Source organism: Macaca fascicularis, chromosome 3, assembly GCF_037993035.2.
Source record: "Macaca fascicularis isolate 582-1 chromosome 3, T2T-MFA8v1.1".
NCBI classification, from domain to species: Eukaryota; Metazoa; Chordata; class Mammalia; order Primates; family Cercopithecidae; genus Macaca; species Macaca fascicularis.
The window spans coordinates 13,414,599-13,433,865 of NC_088377.1; the positions used below are offsets into that span (position 1 = coordinate 13,414,599).

General features: G+C 44.8%; 2 protein-coding genes and 1 long non-coding RNA gene across 21 annotated transcripts in view; 2 read left to right on the forward strand and 1 right to left on the reverse strand.

The window, feature by feature from the left end:
• The window catches only part of GART (phosphoribosylglycinamide formyltransferase, phosphoribosylglycinamide synthetase, phosphoribosylaminoimidazole synthetase), a 39,339-nt gene extending 35,394 nt beyond the window's left edge, over positions 1 to 3,945 (forward strand). For 15 of the 17 annotated variants that reach the window (XM_005548782.5, XM_065540936.2, XM_015446887.4 and 12 more), the window contains 4 exons: positions 961 to 1,091; positions 1,368 to 1,509; positions 2,553 to 2,668; positions 2,765 to 3,945. In XM_005548782.5, coding sequence (XP_005548839.3) covers positions 961 to 1,091; positions 1,368 to 1,509; positions 2,553 to 2,668; positions 2,765 to 2,956 — 581 coding nt within the window. In that variant the 3' untranslated portion in view covers positions 2,957 to 3,945. The remainder of the gene's footprint in view (positions 1 to 960; positions 1,092 to 1,367; positions 1,510 to 2,552; positions 2,669 to 2,764) is intronic. The other 2 variants (XR_012432040.1, XR_012432039.1) reach the window with 1 other exon arrangement.
• Positions 1,667 to 2,843, reverse strand: LOC123572202 (uncharacterized). Its single transcript, XR_006696540.3, has 2 exons — positions 2,757 to 2,843; positions 1,667 to 2,473 (listed from the first exon to the last, which is right to left on the reverse strand). It is a non-coding gene; the product is annotated as an uncharacterized lncRNA (long non-coding RNA).
• Positions 3,946 to 12,466: 8,521 nt separating the features above from the next.
• DNAJC28 (DnaJ heat shock protein family (Hsp40) member C28) lies at positions 12,467 to 16,773 on the forward strand. 3 transcript variants are annotated; one of them, XM_045387772.3, is made up of 2 exons: positions 12,467 to 12,770; positions 15,127 to 16,773. In XM_045387772.3, exon 2 carries the CDS (start codon positions 15,158 to 15,160, stop codon positions 16,322 to 16,324), a length of 1,167 nt encoding a protein of 388 aa, XP_045243707.1. In that variant the 5' UTR covers positions 12,467 to 12,770; positions 15,127 to 15,157; the 3' UTR covers positions 16,325 to 16,773. The 3 variants fall into 3 exon arrangements, with proteins under 3 accessions (XP_045243707.1, XP_065397009.1, XP_065397010.1); XM_065540937.2 differs by having other exon boundaries at positions 12,467 to 12,581; XM_065540938.2 differs by having other exon boundaries at positions 12,467 to 12,558.
• The last annotated feature ends 2,494 nt before the right edge of the window (positions 16,774 to 19,267 follow it).

The window sequence follows — 19,267 nt, forward strand, 5'->3', positions numbered from 1 at the left end:
CTTTCTTTTGGGTATATACCTAGCAATGGGATTGCTGGATCATATGGTAGCTCTTTTTTTTAATTTTTGAGGACCCTTCAAACTGTTCTCCATGATAATTGTACTAATTTACATTCCCAATAGTGTGTGATGGTTCCCTTTTCTGCACATCTTCGCCAGCATGTTATTGCCTGTCTTTTGTATAAAAGCCATTTTAACTGGGGTGAGACAATACGTCGTTGTAGTTTTGGTTCGCATTTCTCTGATGATCAATGATGTTGAGCACCTTTTTATATACCTGTTTGCAATTTGTGTGTTTTAAGAAATGTCTATTCAGATCTCTTGCCCATGTTTAATCAGAGTATTAGATTTTTCCCTAATAAATTGTTTAAGCTCCTTATATATTCTGGTTATTAATCCCTTGTCAGATGGGTAGTTTACAAATATTCTCTCCCATTCTGTGGGTTGTCTCCTTACTTTGTTGATTGTTTCCATTGCTATACAGAAGCTTTTTCCATATTTACTTTAGTTGCCTATGCCAAGAGAAAGGGAATTTAGAAGCCTCACATATCACCAGTCTTTTCCAAGACATTTATTCAGAAAATTTGACAGTCCCCTATTCAAAACAGCACATCTCTTTTTTTAAGAAGTGTGAGTCCGGGTACAGTGGCTCACGCCTGTAATCCCAATACTTTGGGAGGCCAAGGTGGGCAGATCACCTAATGTCAGGAGTTCCAGACCAGCCTGGTCAACATGGTGAAACCCCATCTCTACTAAAAATATAAAAAAATTAGCCAGGCATGGTGGCACATGCCTGTAATTCCAGCTACTTGGGAGGCTGAGGCAGGAGAATTCCTTGAACCCAGGAGGTAGAGGTTGCAGTGAACCAAGATCGTGCCACTGCACTCCCAGCCTGGGCGACAGTGAGACTCTGTCTCAAAAAAAAAGTATGAACTCACTGTTGTTTTTCTTCCTTCTCAGGATCGAACCTGCAAGCACTTATAGACAGTACTCGGGAACCAAATAGCTCTGCACAAATTGATGTTGTTATCTCCAACAAAGCCGCAGTAGCTGGGTTAGATAAAGCGGAAAGAGCTGGTATTCCCACTAGAGTAAGTGACTTGGGAAAATATCTTTCCTGTGGGCCATATTTAAGCTCATAATCTGCCCTCACTGGACCTTGGTCTGTGGGGCACTTATTCTTTAGACTTCTGCCATTGTCGGTGGGTGCTGGCCTTGCCTTCTCCTTCATCCTGTCCCTTTCTTAATAATCTCTCTATCAGGTATATCTTTACAAAGAAGTGAAGTATGGGCTGTGTAAAGGTTGAGTTTTTAATTATTTTTGGTAATTCATTGAAAAAGGTTGTGCTTATCTTTTTCTGTTACAGGTAATTAATCATAAACTGTATAAAAATCGTGTAGAATTTGACAATGCAATTGACCTAGTCCTTGAAGAGTTCTCCATAGACATAGTCTGTCTTGCAGGATTCATGAGAATTCTTTCTGGCCCCTTTGTCCGAAAGTGGAATGGTAAGCAAAAATTATTTGATATTACATTGAGAAATCAATTGAAAATGGTCTCCAGAACAGTTAACTTGCCAGACAATCCCAGTAGTGAACACCCTTCCCAGAAATCCAACTCCTGTTTGACTGTGATATTTTATTAATACTTCAACACAGGTCACAGTTTAATTTCCTTTGTTTTACTCTAAAGAATGACCCAATGATGATTTATTAATCTGCTCTCTATCCATTTACTTTGGCTTGCTGTAATTAATCACTTTTTCTAATGTAGCTTAGTTTTGTTTCACATTACTCCAAAGATAATATTTCATCTTCTGAATAAATATTCGGAACCTTCCTTTACTTGTTTAGAAGCAAAAGAGAATGATTCCGTATGTCCCGAAAGGAAGAGTCCATCCTCTCTCAGGAAACAGACCATTGCCAGACGTTGGCAAGGAGGAGGTTATTGCCAGAAAACACATACTATCTATGTTACTGCCTTCTCCCCAAAAGCCTGGACTGCATCCTGTTTGTGTATGTGTGCACACAGTTGGTCACACAGTTGAACAATAAATGCATTTTCCCTCCAAAGACTTTATGTATTCTTAGGTGAATGTAGTTAGAGCACTTGTGGTGTGATATAAAATCAACAATGCCTTTGGTGACATGAGCCACACAGAACTAATCTAGCATCTGTCTGGTGGACAGGTCACTTTGTGGTTAGAAGTCAAGCACGTAGACACTATGTAAGAACCTCTTGCTTCTTTTTAATAGTATGTGCCAGCAACAAGCTGGTATCAGCTTGAACTCCCCACCTTCCTGTCACCATGAGTGTCTGTTCAGAGCATCCCAGCATGCCTTTGGCTGTGCAAGGCGGGTACTTGCTACTTCCGGGACCTTTGTGGATGAGAACTTACTTCCTTTTACCTCATTTCTGTGTTTGGCAAAGAAAACATCCATCCCAGAATCCAACTCCTGTTTGACTTCAGATCTAGATAGAAAAACATATTCCTTTAACAGAATACCCAGGATTTTTAAATTCTGACCGCTATGCTTTTTTTAATTTTTAGGAAAAATGCTCAATATCCACCCATCCTTGCTCCCTTCTTTTAAGGGTTCCAATGCCCATGAGCAAGCCCTGGAAACCGGAGTCACAGTTACTGGGTGTACTGTACACTTTGTAGCTGTGAGTATGTCTTTTTCTACCAACATAATATTAGTAGTCAGATGTAAATTACACTGGCTAGAAGGTAATGTTCAAAACTTTTGCTTACTTTTCCAGGAAGAGGTAGATGCTGGACAAATTATTTTGCAAGAAGCTGTTCCCGTGAAGAGGGGTGATACTGTTGCAACTCTTTCTGAAAGAGTAAAATTAGCAGAACATAAAACATTTCCTGCAGCCCTCCAGTTGGTGGCCAGTGGAACTGTACAGCTTGGAGAAAATGGCAAGATCTGTTGGGTTAAAGAGGAATGAAGCCTTCTAATTCAGAAATGGGGCCAGTTTTGAAAGAATTATTTGCTGTTTGCATGGTGGTTTTTTATCATGAACTTGGCCCAAAAGAAAAACTGCTAAAAGACAAAAAAGACCTCACCCTTACTTAATCTGCTATTTTTTAATAAATAGAGACATTAAAAACAAGACTGGTTAGTGTAGCATATCTGAGACATACAGGTATCTTGGTCTTTTTTATGCTCTTTTTCTGACCGTCACCACCTCTTTTTTGTTGTTGTTGTTGTTGCTGGTATTGTCTGACAACATGAGGAATCACCTCCATTTTTGTAAGTTATGTGTTTTCGGCCGGGCACGGTGGCTCACGCCTGTAATCCCAGCACTTTGGGAGGCCGAGGCAGGCGGACCACAAGGTCAGGTGATCGAGACCATCCTGGCTAACACAGTGAAACCTCATCTCTACGAAAAATACAAATAATAGTTAGCTGGGTGTGGTGGCACGCGCCTGTAATCCCAGCTACTCAGGTGGCTGAGAAAAGAGAATCGCTTGAACCCAGGAGGTGGAGGTTGCAGTGAGCCACGATCACGCCACTGTACTCCAGCCTGGGCAACAGAGCGAGACTCCGTCTCAAAAAAATAGTAAGTTATATGTTTTCTAATCTTTGATCATATGCTTTTGAAGCCATGACTGCTGGATGTATCTGAGTTAAAATGGGGAAAAGAAACATGAGGACAAGCCTAAGTGTATCACCTGGGTTCCGTTTATAATCTTGGTTATAAATTCCACTGTGTAAAAGTTGCCCAGCCTCCTTCTGATCAGTGTCAAGTGACTTACCTCTTCCCCAAGTCTAACGAGGCAGTATCTCTTCCTTATATTTTATATCTGATTTGAGACTTTTCTGATCATCGTGATCATAATCTGGTGTGTTAAGATTTCTGTATAGCTCCCATTTCTGAAGGATAGTATCCTTTATGCTTTGAAGTATCATTAAACGTTCCTCTAATTATTGACAGTTTCTGTAATCCCCAGATTTTAGCTTCAGTAAAGTTTAGTTATCCTGTGGTTTATAAAGATCCATACTTCTCTGTAAGTCACTAGAGGATTAGAGGGAGAGTTGGTGGCTTCTAGATTCAAGCATAAAACTAGGCATGTTTCTCATCCACTCTCTCTATTCCCTCGTCGATTAAAGTAGGCAAATGTCATTCATACAGTTGTTTTGATGAGACAGTCTCGCTCAGTCGCCCAGGCTGGGGTGCAGTGGCACAATCTCGGCTCACTGCAACCTCTGCCTCCTGGGTTCAAGTGATTCTCCTGCCTCAGCTTCCTGAGTAGCTGAGATTACAGGCGTACACTGCCACACCCGGCTCATTTTGTATTTTTAGTAGAGACGGGGTTTCACCATGTTGGCCAGGCTAGTCTGCAACTCCTGGCCTCATTTGATCTGCCTGCTTTGGCCCCCAAAGTGCTGGGATTACAAGCGTGAGCCACCACACCCGGCCTCTCTGTTTTTTTTGTTTTTTTGTTTTTTTGTTTTTTTGTTTTTGAGACGGAGTCTCGCTTTGTCGCCCAGGCTGGAGTGCAGTGGCCGGATCTCAGCTCACTGCAAGCTCCGCCTCCCGGGTTTACGCCATTCTCCTGCCTCAGCCTCCCGAGTAGCTGGGACTACAGGCACCCACCACCTCGCCCGGCTAGTTTTTTTGTATTTTTAGTAGAGACGGGGTTTCACCATATTAGCCAGGATGGTCTCAATCTCCTGACCTCGTGATCTGCCCGTCTCGGCCTCCCAAAGTGCTGGGATTACAGGCTTGAGCCACCGCGCCCGGCCATTGTTTTTTTTTTTTTTTTGAGATGGGACTTTCACTCTTATTATCCAGGCTGGATTGCAGTGGCACAATCTCGGCTCACCGTAACTTCCACCTCCCTGGTTCAAGTGATTCTCCTGCCTCAGCCTCCTGAGTAGCTGGGATTACAGGCATGCACCACCACGCCCAGCTAATTTTGTATATTTAGTAGAGATGGGGTTTCTCCGGGCTGGTCAGGCTGGTCTCAAACTCCCAACCTCAGGTGATCTGCCCACCTTGGCCTCCCAAAGTGCTGGGATTACAGGCGTGAGCCACTGCACCCGGCTGACCTCTTTGGTTTTTAAGTGGAATTCAGACTTGAACCTGACCCTAGGACCTCTAAGTGTCTTTCTATGATAGTATGGCATTCCAGCTGCATCACTGTGATGGTTCCCTAACTTTTCCTACTGCACTCTCCCTTCTGGATATTTGTTGGCAGGGGCTAGAAGTGAAGAAGGATTCTAACAAAACTCTCTTCTACTGGTAATCGGCAGGCCCCAAGAGTACCTCCTATAGTAGTTGTTTTTTGTATTTGCCAGGATTCTTTGGATTATAAGCGAGAGAACTGAAGTAAAACAAATTGGGAAAAAAAAAAAAAAAAAAACTTCATTAACTCATGTAATGTTGTTATAAAAGCCCCCAGACTCAGACTGTAAGAAGATTTGGCTGTTTGACTGGGCTGGGTGTGGTGCTTCACGCCTGTACAAAGCCAGCAGCACTCTGGAAGGCCGAGGTGGGAAGATCGCATGAGCCCAGGAGTTTAAGACCAGCCTAGGCAATATGTCGAGACTTTATCTCTACAAAAATGACAAAAATTAGCTGGGTGTGGTGGCTTGTGCCTGTAGTCCCAGCTACTCAGGAGGCTGATGTCAGAGGGTCACGTGATTCCAGGAAGTTGAAGCTGCAGTGAGCTGTGATCGTGCCACTGCACTCCAGCCTGAACAACAGAGACCCTGTCTCCAAGAAAACAAAACTTGGCTGTATATAGCAGCCAGGTGGGAGATTTTTTAATACATCAACATTAAAGGCTTTCTTTATAATCTAAAACTCCCTGTAGGATTTTCCTCGAGTTAGTAGGAAGAAGATTCTAGTAGGGAAGATAAACCTTGGGAAAAAGCCCTTTTTTGGCTTTTTTAAAACCAAAATTGTCTTTATCTCCCAAAGTGTTTTTCAGCAATTCTAATGCATACACTTGCCTCCTCCACTGTTTAAAAGACACCATCTCTGACAGTCGTTCTTTCACAAGCCATATAAATTTGACATTTACCACAATGTTAGATCATTTTCCTTTATCTGGAGCCAAATGTTAATTAACAGTTAAAAACCGATTTATAAGTGGAGTCAGTGCAAATGTTCATCAGCAAATGAACTGATAAATGTATGGATAGCTATATCCATAGATATATCCATACATTGAATGCTATTCAATTATAAAAAGGAATGAAATACTAACACATGCTACAGTGTGGGTGAACCTTGAAACATTATGCTAAGTGAAAGAATTCAGTCATAAATGACCACATGTGGCCAGGCATGGTGGCTCACACCTGTAGTCCCAGCACTTTGGAGGGCCCAGGTAGGAGGATCAGTTGAACCCTGGAGTTTAAGACCAGCCTGGACAACATAGTGAGACCCCCATCACTACAAATAAAATAGAAAAATTGGGCATGGTGGCACACACCTGTAGTCCCAGCTACTTGGAAGGCTGAGGTAGGAGGATTCCTTGAACTCAGGAGGTCGAAGCTTCAGAGAGCTGTGATCGCACAACTGTACTCCAGCCTGAGTGAGACATTTTCTCAAAAAAAAAAAAAAAAGACTAGCTGGCCTTGGTGGCTTATGCCTGTAATCCCAGCACTTTGGGAGGCCGAGGCAGGCAGATCACCAGGTCATGAGATCAAGACCATCCTGGCCAACATAGTGAAACCCCACTTCAGTCACTCAGGCTGGAGTGCAGTGGTGCGATCCCAGCTCAATGCAACCTCCGCCTTCCGGGTTCAAGTGGTTCTCCTGCCTCAGCTTCCAGAGTAGCTGGGATTACGGGCAAGGGCCACCACTCCTGGCTGATTTTTGTATTTTTAGTAGAGACAGTGTTTCACCATGTTGGCCTGGCTGGTCTCCAACTCCTGACCTCAGGTGATCCACCTGCCTCGTCCTCATGTGTAACCTTATTTAAGAAGCTAACTCCTAAGCCCACCTGTATTCTGAGCATTGCAATAAAGATGTGAAGATTTTAATATTACAAGTTGATTTTGCTTTATAAAACGAAAGTTTCATGAATTGAAATATCTATGGACACTGAAACCTCAACAACAATTTTTTTTTTTTTTTTGAGGCAGAGTCTCACTCTGTCACCAAGGCTGGAGTGCAGTGGTGCCATCTCAGCTCACTGCAACCTCTGCCTCCTGGGTTCAAGCAGTTCTCTGCCTCAGCCTCCCAAGTAGCTGGGATTACAGGCACGCACCACCACACCCAACTAATTTTTGTATTTTTAGTAGAGATGGGGTTTCTCCACGTTGGTCAGGCTGGTCTCGAACTCCCGACCTCATGTGATCCGCCCGCCTTGTCCTCCCAAAGTGCTGGGATTACAAGCATGAGCCACCATGCCCGGCCTCCCAGCTAATTTTTATATTTTTATATTTTCAGTAGAGACAGGGTTTCACCATGTTGGCCAGGCTGGTCTCGAACTCCTGACCTCAGGTGATCCACCCACTTCAACCTCCCAAAGTGCTGAGATTACAGGTGTGAGCCACTGCGCCTGGCCCCAAACAGCATTTTAAATTTCCTACATCACCAAACTCCAGAAAGTCACAGGAAAAAAAAAAATAGTTGTTATAACAGTATCACTCAACTCCTTGAAAGCTTCAATTACATGCACCAGGAAAATATACCATTGAAAATCATTTTAAATGAAATATTCAGTTGAGGAGTCTATTAGATCCTCCTTTACTTTTGTTGAAAACCAATTATTGGAAACCATGCAATTTTTTTTTGAGAGGGAGTCTCACTCTGTTGCCCAGGCTTTAGTGCAGTGACGCGATCTTGGCTCACTGCAACCCCCACCTCAGCCTCCTGAGTAGCTGGGACCACAGGCTTGTGCCACCATGCCTGGCTAATTTTTGTATTTTATAGAGTTAGGGTCTCACTGTGTTGTCCAGGCTGCTCTCCAACTCCTAAACTCAAGCAATCCTCCCCCTTTAACCTCCCAAAGTTCTGAAATTACAGCTGTGAACCATTACACCTGGCCAAACCATCCAATCTGTAAAGGATTAATTTCCCTTCTTCAGCACCCACAGTAAATCAACCTTTTCAATTGCGCCTTTGCTGCCTGGAAGGTGTTAACAGTCTGGGGTAAGTGAGAGGTGTGCCTTTCTTTTGCAAAATGAGGGAGGGATGATGCTCAGAGGGGAGGTGGGACTTCCTTGTACACCTTGAGGGATTCCTGTATTCAACACTGTGACACCACTCCGGGGTCAATCATTAGCTTCGAGGAGGAGGTTTAGGCATTGGCGTTGGCAAGAGAGAGTAGATCATGAACATAACGTAGAGGCATGGAATCTGAGAGCACCAATCACGTGAGAAGGGCGGAGCCAGCCAAGGACATGGGTATGAGTAGGCTGTGCAGTAGGGCGACCCAGAAGAGAGAGAGACGCCACGAAGCTTGAAGAAGCCTGTCTCAAAGAGCGGAGAACGAGGTTCTGGTGCGTTTCTCTTAGAGGCCAACTACAGCAAGAAGAGAGAAGAGTCCGTGCCATCCGCACAAGCACCCTTCAGCACACCCGAAATCCCAGAATCAGAAATTCCTGTCTTTCTTCGGATGAGGAGGCTCTGCCCCACATCCCACCCCCAGCACAGCTCACCCAAATCCAAATCTCCACGGTGGCAGAATGACTCCGAAAGAGGAAAGCAGGAGGCAGCAGCCCAGAGCTGGTCCTTCGGGGCAGGGTGTATTCAGCAAGAGGAAAATGAGGGGGAAAGCTTCTGCCTGCTTTCAGAGTTTTCCATCTGGGAGGAAACAGTTTGGGTAACACAAATCCCTGGGACCTACTGAAGGGACGTATAAGGATCAAAGATACCTGCTGTGTTGGTTTGGTGGGGCTGATGTGATAAAGCACCACAGACTGGGGCTTCAACAACAGGAGACCGTTATTCTCCCATAGTCCTGGAGACTGGAAGTCCAAGATCAAGGTGTCTGCAGGGTGGGTTTCTCCTGAGGCCTCTCCTTGGCAGGCAGATGGCTGCCTTCTCCCTGTGTCCTCACAGGGACTTTGCTCCGCGCGTGCACAACCCTGGTGTCTCTCTGCAGCCAAATTTCCTCCTTTTATAAGGACGCCAGTCAGATTGGATTATCACCCACCTTAACAGCCTCATTTTAACTTAATCACCTCTTTAAATAACATCTCCAAATGCGGTCACATTCTAAAGTACTGGGGGTTAGGGCTTCAATATGGGGGGCACAATTCAGCCCAAAGAGTGGAGAAGTGACCAGGTCATCTGGAGGGAGACAGCTGTGTGAACACCATCTTGATTTACCCACCTCCTTGTGCAAATGCATCATCAAAATAACCAGTGTTTATCCCACCAGCTTTGTGGACTAGAAGGATGGAGAGCAGTAATTCCTTACTACCTTAGTAATTACAATAAAGAAATCTTTTTTTTTTTTTTTTTGAGACCGAGTCTTGCTCTTGTTATCCCGGCTGGAGTGCGATGGAGTGATCTCAGCTCACTGCAACATCTGCCTCCTGGGTTCAAATGATCCTCCTGCTTCAGCCTCCCAAGTAGCTGAGATTACAGGTGCCCACCACCACACCCGGCTAATTTTTGTCTTTTTAGTAGAGATGGGGGTTTCACCATGTTGGCCAGGCTGGTCTCGAACTCCTGACCTCAGGTGATCTGCCCGCCTCGGCCTCCCAAAGTGCTGGGATTACAGGTGTAAGCCACCGCACCCAGCCAATAATTACAATAAAGGAATCTTAAGTGTGTGTGTTGATATACACCTATTAGACTGCAAAGATTAAAAAGAGACTACTGTGTGTTCCCAAGAGTGTGGAGTAACAGACATTCCCAAATATGTTGGTGGTGCAAATTGGTCCATCGCTTCTTGAACATAGTTTAGCAATACCTATTTATTCACAAAACATAGTGACTACCTTTCCGTGGCTGTATCTACCGAACCATGTCATTCTTTTTTTTTGTTTTTTTTTGAGACGGAGTCTCACTCTGTCAACCAGGCTGAAGTGCAGTGGCGCGATCTCGGCTCACTGCAACCTCCGCCTCCTGGGTTCAAGCGATTCTCCTGCCTCAGCCTCCCGAGTACCTGGGGTTACAGGCATGTGCCACCATGCCCAGCTAATTTTTTGTATTTTTAGAGAGACGGGGTTTCTCCATGTTGGTGAGGCTGGTCTCAAACTCCCGACCTCAGGTGATCCGCCTGCCTCAGCCTCCCAAAGTGCTGAGACTACAGGCATGAGCCACTGTGCCTGGCCTTATTTTTCTTTTTAAAAATTTTTTAGTGGCCAGGTCTCACTCTGTTGCTTAGTTTGGAGAGCAATGGTACGATCATGGCTCACTGCAGCCTCCAACTCCTGGGCTCAAGTGATCCTCCCACCTCAGCCTCCTGTGTAGCTGGGATTACAGGCAGACACCATCACACCTGGCTAATCTTCTTAAAAGTTTTTTACAGATGGAGTCTCACAATGTTGTCCACACTGGGAGTACAAGCATGAGCCACTTCACCTGGCCTGTTTTTATTTTATGCTGTTTAAGATGCTGCCTAGAAGAGTTAACTTGTACAGAAATCCTGCTTTTTTTTTTTTTTTTTTTTTTGACGGAGTCTTGCTTTGTCACCCAGGCTGGAGTGCAGTGGCACAATCTCGGCTCACTGCAAGCTCCGCCTCCCGGGTTCACGCCATTCTCCTGCCTCAGCCTCCCGAGTAGCTGGGACTACAGGCGCTCGGCACCACGCCCAGCTAATTTTTTGTATTTTTAATAGAGACGGGGTTTCACCGTGTTAGCCAGGATGGTCTCGATCTCCTGACCTTGTGATCCGCTGTCTCGGCCTCCCAAAGTGCTGGGATTACAGGCGTGAGCCACCGCGCCCAGCCAGAAATCCTATTTTCTTTCACATGAGGTATTTTGTTGATTGTTTTCTTATAACTAAAGCCCTCTGAATCAGAGTTTATACTGTATCTTTTTCTGTGCTCCTACATAGATGGCAATAAATGATTATAATGTTTATGATGCGGAAGCTGAGAAGGCTAATACCTATTCCTGGCTCCTTTTAGGAGACACAGTCATAACAAAAAATATTGCTTAATGTGCGAGGCACAGTGCCAAGTGGTTTACATACATTGTGTAATTTCTCCCCCTAAAAAAGTCAATGAACTTGATACAATTATTATTTCATTATATGTAAAATAGGGAAAATAACAGCATTTATCTTAGAGGGCTGTTGTAAAGATTAAATGAATGCCTGTAATTCCAGCACTTTGAAAGGCCGAGGCAGGCGGATCACCTTAGCTCAGGAGTTCGAGACCAGCCTGGCCAAATGGTGAAACCTGGTCTCCGCTAAAAATAGAAAAAAGTTAGCCGGGCATGGTTGTGAAAGCCTGTAATCCCAGCTACTTGGGAGGCTGAGGCAGGAGAATCGCTTAAACCCGGGAGGTGCAGGTCGCAGTGAGCCGAGATCGCGCCACCACAGTCCAGCCTGGGAGACAGAGCAAGACTGTCTCAAAAAAAAAAAAAAAAAAAAAAAAACGAAATGAGAATATACATAAAGCACTTAGCACAATGCCATACCATTTACTATAGTTTACTATTTATTGCAACTCTCATTTTGCAGGTATCTTGCCTAAGGTGCAAGCAGAAGAAACAAGATTTTCAACCCAGATCTGAAAACTCCCAAGCCTCAGGCCGGGCGCGGTGGCTCACGCCTGTAATCCCAGCACTCTGGGAGGTCGAGACGGGCGGATCACGAGGTCAGGAGATCGAGACCATCCTGGCTAACACGGTGAAACCCTGTCTCTACTAAAAAATACAAAAAACTAGCCGGGCGTGGTGGCGGCGCCTGTGGTCCCAGCTACTCGGGAGGCTGAGGCAGGAGAATGGCGTAAACCCGGGAGGCGGAGCTTGCAGTGAGCTGAGATCGGGCCCCTGCACTCCAGCCTGGGCGACAGAGTGAGACTCCGTCTCAAAACAAACAAACAAACAAAAAACTCCCAAACCTCTGCCTTTTCCTTTCTTTTTATCCTTTTTCTTTGTCCTTTTTAAAAAACTTGCTTCCTGTACAGAGAGGGGAAATGTTCAGTCCCCACCTCAGTGGTTGAAAACTCGAAGCCAGAAGATCCCTATTTTGATTTTGTCCTCTGACCTGTCGCCAGCCCCTCAACAGTACTTGAATTAATAAAAGGGCAGGTTTTAAGCCTCATATATCATGGCTCCTTCTGTGACTCCGAAGAAACCTGTTCAGGTCCCGTTCCGGGGAAACAGTCTTGCCTTCCCCAGCCCCCAAAAAGTTACCTTCGCCCTCTGACCCACAGCTCCCCACGCCGCCAACTCGGTCTTTGCATCATTTTCGACGCTCCCTAAGTCCCTCCCGAGAGGCGCAGGCGCACATCGCCCCTTCTAGCAAACTACATCTCCCACAATCCCAATCGGCCGACCACCTCCGCTCGGGGCGGGGACGGAGGCGGAGCTGGTCGTCCGAGGCCGGGACGAAGCGTCCTGAGGTGCCCTGCATGGGTTCTCAGGGGTAAAGTTCGTTTGACGAAAGATTGTCCGTTTCCCTGGTAAGGTCACCTGTCCCAATCAGGTACGATTCTGCCTTCCGTACCCGCTGAGCCCCTCAGGGTAAAGTGGCAGATGGCCTAGCCTGGCGGAGGCACCAGCTGGAGACCGCGCGCTGCACGGACACCGGGAGTGACGGGCGGGCCGCGCACGCATGCGCAGAGACGCGGCATGGGCGCGGGAGCCGCGGAACCCCTACCCAAGGGCTGCGCAGGTGAGGAGGGGGCGGGGCAGGACCGACCTCCCTTGCCATGATAACCACCTTCGCAGCGGGCTCCCAGACCGTTGGCCCCGATTGTCTAGAAAATAGGGGGTCTTAGGAGCTCCGTTTTAGCGTTTATATATCCCAATTCCAATTAAGCCACTTCCAGTGTTTTTTGGCCATTGTCAGTGTACAAGTCTTCCTCCTCTTCGAGACCATGTTATTGCAATAGCAGCAAACGTGTTGGGAGGCCTCACAGTTCATCGTGGTTTTTCTGGCCTCTGGCAGATGGCTCCTTCCTAGCGAGCTGTGGAGCTTAAAGTCTTTTGGACACTTGATTCTATTCAATCCAGTGTCAGACCAGGTACCTACCTTGTCCATAAGTCGTCTTATGAGAAGACTCCTTGAGATGATGCAGACTCTCGGTGCAGTTTATAATCGGCTGGAGGTATAGACAGTTAAGCAAGCCTCCTTTTTTACAGTGCCCACCCCTAACCATTTTGCTTACACCTTGTTATGGGACTTGGTTAAATTGCTTAACCTTCCGGACCTATGTTTTGTCATTAAACGAAAAGATTGGATTAGATGATCTCTAAGAATTTTCCGCTAGTAAAATATATGGTTAGTGAGGGGTAGAATCCAGATTATATCTATCTGTCTATCTATCTATCTATCTATATATTTTTTTTCTTTTTTTTTTTTTTTTTTTGAGACAGAGTCTTGCTCTGTTGCCCAGGCTGGAGTGTAGTGGCACGATCTCGGCTCACTGCAACCTTCACCTCCCGGGTTCAAGCGATTCTCTTGCCTCAGCCTCCCGAGTAGTTGGGACTGCAAGCGCCCAGTTAATTTTTGTATTTTTAGTAGAAACAGGGTTTTGCCATGTTGACCAGGCTGATTTCGAACTCCTGATCTCAGGTGATCGGCCCGCCTCGGCCTCCCAAAGTACTGGGATTACCGGCATGTGCCACCGTGCCTGGCCCCACAATATATTAACACTAAACTTCATCAACTTCCATTTTTCTGCCCACATCAGTGAAATATAGCTATAACAATGCAGCTGGTGCCTGGCGCGGTGGCTCACCCCTGTAATCCCAGCACTTTGGGCAGCCGAGGCGGGAGGATCACAAGGTCGGGAGTTCGAGACCAGCTTGACCAACATGGTGAAACCCCGTCTCTACTAAAAATACAAAAATTAGACGGACGTGGTGGTGGGCGCCTGTAATCCCAGCTACTCAGGAGGCTGAGGCAGGAGAATCGCTTGAACCTGGGAGGCGGAGTTTGCAGTGAGCCGTCACACTACTGCACTCTAGCCTGGGCGACAGAGCAAGAGTCCGTCTCAAAAAAAAAAAAAAAAAAAAAATGAATGCAGCCAGGCCGGGTGTGGTGGCTCACCCTTGTAATCCCAGCGTTTTGGGAGCCTGAGGCAGGCAGATCACCTTATGTCAGGAATTCGAGGCCAGCCTGGCCAATATGTTGAAACCCCATCTCTACTAAATATACAAAAATTAGCCAGGGGTGGTGTTGCACACCTGTAATCCCAGCTACTCAGGAGCTGAGGCGGAAGAATCGCTTGAACCTGGGAGGCGGAGGTTGCAGTGAGCCGAGATCGAGCCGTTGCACTCCAGCCTGGGCAACAGAGTGAGACTCCGTCTCAAAAAAAGAAAAAAAAGAATGTGGCCGGGCACAGTGGCTCACCTCCATAATCCCAGCACTTTGGTAGGCAGAGGCTGGCAGATTGTTTGAGCTCAGGAGTTGGAAACCAGGATGGGCAACATGACGAAACCCCATCCCTACAAAAATACAGAAATTAGCCAGGTGTGGTGTTGCACGCCTGTAGTCCCAGCAACATGAGAGGTAGAGGTGGGAGGATCGCTTCAGCCCAGGAGGTTGATGCTGCAGTGAGCCATGATTGTGCCACTGCACTCCAGCACGGGCAACAGAGCAAGACCCTGTCTCAAAAAAAAAAAAAAAAAAAAAAACTAGGCGCGATGGCTCGTGCCGGTAATCTCTGGGAGGCCAAGCGGGTGGATCACCATGTCAGGATATCCAGAGCAGCCTGGCCAACATGGTGAAAACCCTTCTCTACTAAAAATACAAAAAAATTAGCTGGGCGTGGCTCTGGAGGTGGAGATTGCGCTTGAACCCTGGAGGCGGAGGCACCACTGCACTCCAGCCTGGGAGACAGAGAGACTCTGTCTCAAAAGGAAAAAAAAGGGGGGGAAAAAAGGAAAAGTTGACAGCAGCATTCAAAAGAACTGCCCCTTGTTGTACTTGTAAATTCATGCCGTATCTTATACCTTATTGTTGAAAATAAGAAATTAACTGATAATACAACTTTGTTCAACCTATATTTGTTGTCGTTTTATAGATCATTGCTAGGAAGAACTCTGGGTACAATAATGAATACAACGTACGTGATGATGGCTCAGATCTTAAGATCTCACCTGATAAAGGCTACAGTGATTCCTAATCAAGTGAAAATGCTTCCATATATTGGTATCATTAGAAATAGAATGATGTCAACCCATAAATCCAAAAAGAAGATCAGAGAATATTATAGGCTGCTGAACGTGGAAGAAGGCTGCTCTGCAGATGAAGTCAGGGAATCTTTTCATAAGCTTGCCAAGCAATATCATCCTGACGGTGGCTCTAATACGGCTGATTCTGCAACATTTATAAGGATTGAAAAAGCTTATAGAAAGGTGCTCTCCCATGTGATAGAACAAGCAAATGCGAGTCAGAATAAAGGTGAAGAAGAAGAAGATGTAGAAAAATTCAAATATAAAACACCCCAACACCGGCATTATTTAAGTTTTGAAGGTATTGGTTTTGGGACTCCAACTCAACGAGAGAAGCAATATAGGCAATTTAGGGCAGACCGTGCTACTGAACAAGTGATGGAATATCAAAAGCAGAAACTACAAAGCCAGTATTTTCCTGATAGTATAACTGTTAAAAATATAAAACAGAGCAAACAGCAAAAGATAACTCAGGCTATAGAGCGTTTAGTGGAGGACCTCATTCAAGAATCCATGGCAAAAGGAGACTTTGACAATCTCAGTGGGAAAGGAAAACCTCTGAAAAAGTTTTCTGACTGTTCTTACATCGATCCCATGACTCACAACCTGAACCGAATACTGATCGATAACGGATACCAACCAGAATGGATCCTTATGCAAAAGGAAATCAGCGATACTATTGAGCAACTCAGAGAGGCAATTTTAGTGTCTAGGAAAAAACTTGGGAATCCAATGACACCAACTGAACAGAAACAGTGGAAACATGTTTGTGAGCAGTTTCAAGAAAACATCAGAAAATTAAACAAGCGAATTAATGATTTTAATTTAATTGTTCCCATCCTGACCAGGCAAAAAGTCCATTTTGATGCTCAGAAAGAAATTGTCAGAGCCCAGAAAATATATGAGACCTTTATAAAAACAAAAGAAGTCACAGATGGAAACCCAAATAACCTTGATCAAGGAGAAGAAGAGAAAACACCTGAAATCAAGAAAGGTTTTTTAAACTGGATGAATCTGTGGAAATTTATTAAAATACGATCATTTTGATGTTTACTATCATAAATCATTCTTAGTTCCACTGACACTTAACATGGAAAATGAGATTTATTGCTATATTAAGAACTGTGCCATTGTACTTTTCACAAAACTAATCACATACCCAATGATGTGTGAGTGAGACACCGATCAGGTTTGTCCTGAGGATATAGCAAGAAAATAAAATAACCTACTAAAGAAAATAATTTAGTTCATTCCAGTGTTAAAGTGTCAGTCATCTAGTGAAATGAGCTAGGATCAGGTTTCTTAGGAATCATACACGAATTCCAAAAGTTTTAGTGCAGTTTTGAGCTGTAATAACTAACTTAAAAGCAGTCACTGTTGCCATTTTCAAACATAGGTACTTAACAACAGGGAAACCGAAAAATATGTTATCAAAAGTCACAAAACTTAAGTGTAATGAAATTTAACCAATTAAACCTCCAGATGATTTTTTTAAACACGTTTGCTGGATTTATACCCCTGAGCTTATTAAGGCTCAAAACTGTTCCAAGACTTTTGCGACACTCTCCATATGGGTGGAAATTAGCCTACTGGAATTACTGCACTTTTCTTTTTATGAGGGCCTTCTCTGTGGGTACTGAATGAAAAACATACCAACCATGCAGATTCTACTTTTTCCTGTCTAACTTGATGGTTTATTGGCAGCAGAAATCAGTGAAGCTAGGTGATTTAGCAATTCTAGAAATAAACTCCAGTGTCCACTTTTTTTTTTTTTTTTTTTTTGGAGATGGAGTTTCACTCTTGTTGCCCAGGCTGGATTGCAATAGTGCAATCTTGGCTCACTGCAACCTCTGCCTCCTGGGTTCAAGTGATTCTCCTACCTCAGCCCCCTAAGTAGCTGAGATCAGAGGTGCCTGCCACCAGCTAATTTTTATATTTTTTTTAGTAGAGATGAGGTTTCACCATTTTGGCCAGGCTGGTCTCGAACTCCTGACCTCAGGTGATCCACCCGCCTTAGCCTCCCAAAGTACCAGGATTACAGGCGTGAGCCACCATGCCAGTACAGTGTCCACTTTTTTTTTTTTGAAATGGAGTTTCACTCTCATTGCCTGGGCTGGAGTGCAATAGCACAATCTCGGCTCACTGCAACCTCTGCCTCCTGGGTTCAAGCGATTCTTCTGCCTCAACCTCCCCAGTAGCTGGGATTATAAGCATGCGCCACCATGCCCAGCTAATTTTGTATTTTTAGTAGTGACGGGCTTTATCCACAGTGTTCACTTTTTAAAAAGTGTGAGTGTATTTCTCACCTTTCAGGAGGTGATAAAAATCCGTGGGCTCAGTGGCAATGTAAAATTTCACTTCTAGCTTCATCTTTTATCAGAGATTGAAATGTTAGATTTCCATAAAATCTACCCTAAACCTCCCTATGTCTTGAATCTGACTTCCCAGTGGCTTTGTAGCCATATGACGATTCTAACTTAATTGCCTCATGGACCAAATTTCCTGTCTTAGTGACCCTTTGATAAACAAAGACGAGATGTCTGAATTTCCTGCATCTGCATCTTTGGCAAATGATGAGGTTAATACTAATGAGATAGTTGTGTCTCATCTGCTTTCAGAAAATCTGACGTTTTAGGTTTGGATAATTGCTTTTGTCACACAGAATTGGCAACTAGAAGAATGTGAAGTGTGGTCAAAGAGGCCGGTGTGTTTCCTTCTTTAATCCAGAGTCCTGTGTTACAGAAGTGGTTCAGAAGTGAGGTACTCACCACCTGCATTTTGGAAGCACGTGTTATTTTGTACAATGTGTGATAGTTAAAACAACAAACAAAACTACACCTTCAAAGGGCCGGGCGCGGTGGCTCACACCTTTAATCCCAGCACTTTGGGAGGCCCAGGCAGGCATATCATGAGGTCAGGAGATTGAGACCATCCTGGCTAACACGGTGAAACCCCGTCTCTACTAAAAAATACAAAAAACTAGCTGGGCGAGGTGGCAGGTGAGCCACGGGAGGCTGAGGCAGGAGAATGGTGTGAACTCGGGAGGCGGAGCTTGCAGTGAGCTGAGATCCGGCCACTGCACTCCAGCCTGGGCAACAAAGCGAGACTCTGTCTCAACAAAAAAAAAAAAAAAAAGAAAGAAATTTTGGGCCTTTAGCTTAGATGCTGCAGCATTAATTGGCATAGTATGTGATTATTTTATTGAATGAGTTGTCATTTGACTTCTACAATGATAGCATCACTGTAAATAAAATTGTGAACAGTATGGAATGTTGCTTAATAAGAGCTATAGTTCCAAAAACATTTTAGAAGGCAGTAGTTTTGTGACTTTTGTTAAAAGTGGGAATTAGAGGCCGGGCGCAGTAGCTCATGCCTGTAATCCCAGCAGTTTGGGAGGCCGAGGCGGGCAGATCATGAGGTCAGGAGCTCAAGACCATCCTGGCTAACACAGTGAAACCCGTCTCTACTAAAAAATACAAAAAAAATTAGCCAGGTGTGGCGGCGTGCGCCTGTAGTCCCAGATGCTGGGGAGGCTAGCAGAATGGTGTGAACCCAAGAGGTGGAGCTGGCAGTGAGCCGAGATCGCGCCACTGCACTCCAGCCTGGGTGACACAGCAAGACTCCATCTCAAAAAAAAAAAGTAGAAATTAGATGTAAGAGGCTCAACTGCATTACAGCAACGTAGATGAACAAAACCATTTTCCATACTGGTCAATGAGAAGGTAAGGTTACCAGAAAATATCAGTACATTTTTAATTTCAGCACAGTGCACTTTATGTTTGTAAATGTTGTCTATGTTAATAAAGTTATTATAATGATTATTCAATGGTCCTTTGTTATAATGGTAATAATATTTTGGGCTAGGCACCTAATTTTTTTTTGTGACAGAGTTTTTCTCTTGTTGCCCAGGCTGGAGTGCAATGGTGCAATCTTGGCTCACCACAACCTCTGCCTCCTGGGTTCAAGAGATTCCCCTGCCTCAGCCTCCCA